Source organism: Orcinus orca, chromosome 11, assembly GCF_937001465.1.
Source record: "Orcinus orca chromosome 11, mOrcOrc1.1, whole genome shotgun sequence".
Lineage (NCBI taxonomy): Eukaryota > Metazoa > Chordata > Mammalia > Artiodactyla > Delphinidae > Orcinus > Orcinus orca.
This window is the reverse complement of record NC_064569.1, coordinates 30248606-30254879: the sequence shown is the minus strand read 5'-3', so window position 1 is coordinate 30254879 and position 6274 is coordinate 30248606. Positions and strand designations below refer to the sequence as shown.

General features: G+C 59.0%; 1 protein-coding gene and 2 pseudogenes across 2 annotated transcripts; 2 read left to right on the top strand and 1 right to left on the bottom strand.

Annotated features, from left to right (window-relative positions):
- Window positions 1–344: 344 nt before the first annotated feature.
- LOC125960456 (thimet oligopeptidase-like) lies at window positions 345–1174 on the bottom strand (annotated as a pseudogene).
- Window positions 622–5995, top strand: LOC125960359 (death-inducer obliterator 1-like). Of its 2 annotated transcripts, XM_049693831.1 has the most exons (3): window positions 622–761; window positions 1187–1339; window positions 1465–5995. In XM_049693831.1, the coding sequence occupies exon 3, from the start codon at window positions 3410–3412 to the stop codon at window positions 4883–4885; it is 1476 nt and encodes a 491-aa protein (XP_049549788.1). In that variant the 5' UTR covers window positions 622–761; window positions 1187–1339; window positions 1465–3409; the 3' UTR covers window positions 4886–5995. The 2 variants fall into 2 exon arrangements, with proteins under 2 accessions (XP_049549788.1, XP_049549787.1); XM_049693830.1 differs by lacking the exon at window positions 1187–1339 and having other exon boundaries at window positions 630–761.
- Window positions 4925–5995, top strand: LOC125960455 (serine/arginine-rich splicing factor 3-like; annotated as a pseudogene).
- Window positions 5996–6274: the final 279 nt, after the last annotated feature.

Here is a 6274-nt window from a genome sequence, read left to right as displayed (position 1 = left end):
TTCCTTTCTTTTCTTTTGTCTTTTTTCAAGGCAACTCTTGAGTACATGTATTTAACATGCAGGGAACCAGCCCTGACTCCTTGATCTGGGTCTTCCAGCCTCTAGAGCCTCGAGGACATCCATTTCCGTTATTTACGCGCCCAGTGCCTGGGGTTTGGTGATGGAAGCTGACACCGAGGGCGTCACCACGTGCGGGGTGATGTCAGTGAAAGAATCCCATGGCGAGGGCCTGCCTGAGGACCACGCACGCCCGGGCCCTCCCCGCCCGCTGCCTGCAGCCCTGCGCCTGGGAGCGGAGCTGGTGCATCGCGTGCCCGACGTCGTGGAAGTTGGTCTCCCGCTCATCATGCTGCAGCAGGGAGGGCAGGTTGGGCGTAGGCTTGGTGAAGTTGGCCACCATGGCCACGATGGCGATCTGGCAGCTCCCATCGTGCTGTAGGCAGCCCGGCTGCAGGCCGAAGCAGGCCGCGTGCCCGGACTTCCCCACCCTGCGGAGGGACGTGGATGGGGCCCCGCTTCCACAGAGGAGCCCCGGCCCACGGCCGACAGGTTCCCCCACGCACGCACCGAGGATAGAGGTCAGGTAGAACTTGCCGATGGATGACCTTGCCCGAGGCCGCGTCCCAGACCGTTTAGAGCCTCACGTCTTCGTGACACATGCTGGTGCCCTCCTCCAGGTCGAAGGTCAGCCCCAGCACCTCCTGGGAGATGCCCAGCAGCCCGTGTGTGAGCGCCTGCATGGGGAAAGACTCATTGAGCAGGTACTGGTTCACGTGGTAGCGCGTCTCCTCCCCCTGGTTCATGTAGTAGCGCAGGTCCCAGGCGTTGATGGGGCCGTCAGAGTGCAGGCCCCGCCTCTGGCACTCGGCCTTCTTTAGCTCCAGGATCACGGCCGCTCCTGCTCCCCGAGGGGCTTCAGCTTCTGGGCCAGCTCACCTGCGGGCGGAGGGGAGAGGCTCGGCTACGTCCCTGGGGCGGCCCCCCAGCCACCCCCGACCCTGTGCCCCTCGAGGCAGAATGAAGGGTCTGGGAAGGTGACCCCCAAGGGCTGACACAGTGGGGTCTCAGGCAGCACCACGTCCGGTCAAGGTCCGCCTGACCCCGTCCCCACTGGGACTCAGGGGGAGGCGGTGTTACCTAGGACAGTGGCCACCATCTGGCTGGTCTTGTCCATGTTCATCTCCAGCACGGAGTCGGCATGCGTGCGGAACCCCAGCAGGCGGGACTTCAGGGCCTGCAGCCTCACCAGCTCCCTGAGGATCACGCAGTTCTCCTGGAACCCAGAGACGGAAGGCGCTGGGGACCGAGGGCCATGCCCTCCCCGCGGGCCCCGGGCCAGGTCTCTGCAGGCGGGCAGGGCTCCCAGGCCACTGGTGGGCACAGCCAATCCCCCTCCCTCCTCCTCCTGGCCCGGATTTCTAGACACTTTGGTGCTGTCCTAACACGTGGTCTTTATTAACACAGGTCCTTTTGGAACTGGAAACGGCATGAACGTGATGGGCTCTAAGGCCAAGGGCAGGAAGAAATGCGGCCAGTCTTTCCAGGAGCCACCAAGGGGCCTCCCCGGGCTCAACAAGACAAACACGGCTGCCGTGCAGACAGTAGCTCAACCCCACGGCACCCGAACACCCAGCCCCTGGACAGTGAGACACCTGTTGCTGCAGGTGACCCGTGGCTCACTGATGAGGCCCGGCCCCAGGCGTACGCCACCTTCTCTGGGGCCACCTCTCTGGTCTGCAGTGGGGTTCTCCTGGGAGCCCCCAGTCACCACAGGACCAGCGTGGCCTGTCTGTAGCCCAAGAAGGTGGGGACACAAGACTGTCCCCCATGCCCCCCGCATCACCCGCGAGGCCGAGCGAGCACCAGTGGTGTCTGCGGGGAAGATGAAGGGCTCACGCACAGCCCCCATCTACAGAAGCACAGACTGCAGCCACATGCGCTATGGAACAAACACAAGTGTCCATGCAGGACCCGATGTCTGAATGTCAAGGCCATGCCCGGGCCACAGTGAGAAGGTGCATCCCCCATGCAAGCCACAGAGAGGGGATGGGGGGGCCATCTGCGATTCTGAGCTCATCGGGTATCACCCCAGAGGGAGAGGGAGAGGGAGAGAGGTAGACAGAAGTACAGAGGGAGAGAAAGAGAGAGGGAGGGAGACACGTCTCTCCCTTCCCTGGGGGTTCTCTAGTGCAGCCAAGGCTGAAAACCACTGCATTTTGGGAGATGGGTCCTCGTGGAAGAGTTAAATAGTAGCTCATGGCATTATCGACACATATTAAAAAGGCCCCAAATCTTGGGGAGTCAGGGAGGGGAGTGTCGGCTGCCTCGTAAACGAGGAGAGATTGGGCATCAGGGGAGGTGCCTGTGCAGCCTGCGCCCAGGGCCCCACAGACTTCATCTCCCAGCGGTGGTCCTGGGTTGGAAGTCAGCGGGGAGGTCAGGCTGTCCAAGCATCAACGTTGACTTCAGGGCTGATCTAAAAGGCGCCTGGTGTTTGTTGAAGCAGAAAAAAGAGAAAGCAGTAGGGAGAGGATGGGAGTGGGAGGGGGAGGGAGCCCCCCTCCTCAGCACTTCTACCGCTCTCCCTCTCTCTCTCCCTTTCTCCCTCTCTCCCTCTACCTCGCTGCCTCTCCCTCTCCCTCTCCCTCCATCTCTCCCCCTGCCTCTCTCCCTCCCTCTCTCCCTGTCTCTTTCCCTGTCCCTCTCTCTCTCTCCCTCTTTCCTTCCCCCTCTCCCTCTCCCCCTTTCCCTCTCCCTCTCCCCCTCTCCCCCTCTCCCTTCCTCTCTCCCTGTCCCTGTTTCCCTGTTCCGCACGCTCTGGCTCTATCTCTTTCCCTCTCCCTCTCCCTCCACCTCCTTCCCTCTCTGGAGAGGGAAGGAGGTGGAGGGAGAGGGAGAGAGAGATGGAGAGGGAGGGGGAGAGGGAGAGAGAGATGGAGAGGGAGGGGGGAGAGGGAGAGAGAGGGGGGAGAGGGAGAGAGTGATAGAGGGAGGGAGCGAAAGATGTCTCTCCCTCCCTCCCTCTCTCCCTCCCTCTCTCCCTCTCCCTCCCTCCTTCTCCTCCCTCTCCCTCTCGCTCCAACTCTCCTTCTCCCTCCGTCTCTCCATCTCCCTCACTCCCTCCCAGAGAGGCAGAGATAAGGCAGAGGGAGAGAGGGAGAGGGAGAGATGGAGGGAGAGGAAGAGGGAGGGAGAGGGAGGGAGAGGGAGAGGGAGAGAGGGAGGGAGAAAGAGGTCTCTTCCTCCCTCCCTCTCCCTCTCTCCTCCTTCTCTCCCTCTCTCCCTCTCCCTCTCTCTCTCCCTGTCCCTGTTTCCCTGTTCCGGTCTCCCTCTCCCTCTGTCCCTCTCCCTTGTCTCTGCCTCTCCCTCCATCTCTCCCTCTCTGAGAGGGAGTGAGGGCGAGGGAGAGATGGAGGGAGAGGGAGTGACAGAGGGAGGAAGAGGGAGAGAGGAAGGGAAAGGGCGAGGGAAGGAGAAGGGGAGACGGAGGGAGGGTGAGAGGGAGAGTCGGAGGAGAGAGGGAGAGGAGGGAGGGAAGAAGAGACCATTTTCCCTCTCCCGCTCTCCCTCTCTCTCTCTCTCTCTCTCCCTCTCTCTCTCTCTCTCTCCCTCTGTCCCTCTCTCTCTTCCTCTCTCCCTCTCCCTCCATCTCTCCCTCTCCCTTATCTCTGCCTCTCCCTCCATCTCTCCCTATGTGGGAAGGAGTGAGGGAGATGGAGACATGGAGGGAGAGGGAGAGTTGGTGGAAGAGGGAGAGGGAGGAGAAGGAGAGAGGGAGGGAGAGAGGGAGAGACGTCTTCGCTCCCTCCCTCTATCCCTCTCTCCCTTTCCCCTCTCTCCCTTCCTCTCCCCCCTCCCTCTCCTGCTCTCCCTCTCCCTCTTTCCCTCTCCCTCTCCCTCCACCTCGTTCCATCTCTGGAGAGGGAAGGAGGTGGAGGGAGAGGGAGAGGGAAAGAGGGAGAGGGAGAGCGGAACAGGGAAACAGGGACAGGGAGAGAGGGAGGGAGAGGGAGAGAAGGAGGACAGAGGGAGGGAGAGGGAGAGAAGGAGGACAGAGGGAGAGGGAGGGAGGAAGAGACCTCTTTCCCTCTCCCTCTCCCCCCCTCTCTCTCCCTCTCCTCTCCATATCTCTCTCCCTCTCTTCCTCTCCCTCCCTCTCCCTCCATCTCTCCCTCTCCCTTGTCTCTGCCTCTCCATCTCTCCCTCTCTGGGAGGGAGTGAGGGAGATGGAGAGACGGAGGGAGCGGGAGAGTTGGAGGGAGAGGGAGAGGGAGGAGAAGGAGGGAGGGAGAGGGAGAGGGAGGGAGAGAGGGAGAGAGGGAGAGAGGGAGGGAGGGAGAGAGGGATAAAGGGAGGGAGGGAGAGAAGGAGGGAGGGAGGGAGGGAGAGACGTCTTTCACTCCCTCCCTCTATCCCTCTCTCCCTCTCCCCCCTCTCTCTCCCTCTCCCCCGCCTCCTGCTCTCTCTCCCTGTCCCTCCACCTCCTTCCCTCTCCAGAGAGGGAAGGAGGTGGAGGGACAGGGAGAGGGAAAGAGGTAGAGGGAGGGCGTGCGGAACAGGGAAACAGGGACAGGGAGAGAGGAAGGGAGAGAGAGACAGGGAAGAGGGACGGGGGAGGCGGGAAGAGGGAGCGGGGAGGCAGGAGAGAGACGGGGGAGAGGGAGGAGGTAGAGGGAGGGGGTGGGGAGAGGGAGAGGGATGTGGGAGAGCGAGGGGGAGACGGAGGTGGAGAGGGAGTTGGGAGAGGGACGGGGAGAGGGACGGGGAGGGGGGAGAGGGAGGGGGCGAGGGACGAGAGGAAGCAGGGAGAAAAGAGAGAAAGAACACACCATCTACATTTCTGTCAAATGACACCGGGGATCCTTACACAACCAGGAGAAAATAACACAGCGAGGCTCTTTCTCAGCTGGAACTGGAACTGCAGATGGGGCCAAACACCACCAGGGTGGCCACACATGTCCAGCTGCCGCCCCAGCCCCCTGAGTCTGGTCACCAGGGCTCTGAGTGTTTGCTCCAGGGACCTGGGGTTCACACTGTCACCCTGGAGGTCGGGCCTAGACAGCAGGGCCCTGGGCTGGACACACAGGGGGAAAAGCATCCCCACAGGACAGCTTGTGCGAGCCGATTCAGCTGCGAGATTCTAGAGGCCCGGGATCACCCTGTGGCCCATGAAACCCAGGAGCCAGGAGGGTCTTGCATCGGGATTCCTGTCCGTTGGACTGTAACGTTTATGTAAGGAATCTTGGAAACAGTGGTAACAAGACTGAATTCGAACGAGCTTTAGGATATTATGGACCACTCCGAAGTGTGTGGGTTGCTAAAAACCCTCCCGGCTTCGCTCTTGTTGAAAATGAAGATCCCCGAGATGCAGCGGATGCTGTCTGAGAACTAGACGGGAGAACACTCTGTGGCTGCCAAGTAGAGTGAACCTGTCGAATGGGGAAAGGAGAAGTCGAAATCATGGCCGCCTCCTTCTTGGGGTCGTCGCCCTCGAGATGATTATCGGAGGAGGAATCCTCCCCCTCACCACACATCTCCAAGACGGAGAAGCTTCTCTCGCAGCCGGAGCAGGTCCCTTTAGTAGATATAGGAGAAGAGAGAGATCACTGTCCCAGGAGAGAAATCGCAAGCCGTCCCGATCTTTCTCTAGGTCTCCTAGCCGATCCAGGTCAAATGAAAAGAAATAGCAGACCACTTTGCAAGAGGAGTGGTGCACAGGAAATAACTTCATTTGACAGGAGTATGTACAGAAAATTCAAGTTTCGTTTGAGACTTCTGAAGCTTGATGCACTTTTTAAATGTTTTAGCTGTTCACATTTGTTTGTCTCTTGGGACAGTGACACATAAAGGTGTCATTCTCTATGGTTTGAAATGGGTCATATGAGGCATGTAATATGAAGAATTGTTTCTTTACAATGTTCTCTTAAGCAAAATTGAATTTGCTTTGAATTTTTGGTCTTGCCTAGACTGATAATAAAACTCTAACTCCTGCCCACCTAAAGTGTGATGTTTATTATTATGGAAACAACACTGGCAAACATTGAAAAGACTTTCTGTAGCTGGGATATGGTATGCAGCTGTAGTTAAGCAAGCAGTCTTTAAAAGGTGCTGTGAACACAAGCCAGCAGGTAGAAATGAAAGCCGCACACTTACCCTAGATTAGAGGGTTAAGAATTCCACTAGTCTTCACACTGGACAAGAGGTTGTCCAGTGAGTTTAGAATCTAAGAAGTTTCAAGGAAGTTAGTTTCCCTTTGAGTTAGGTCATAAGTCCC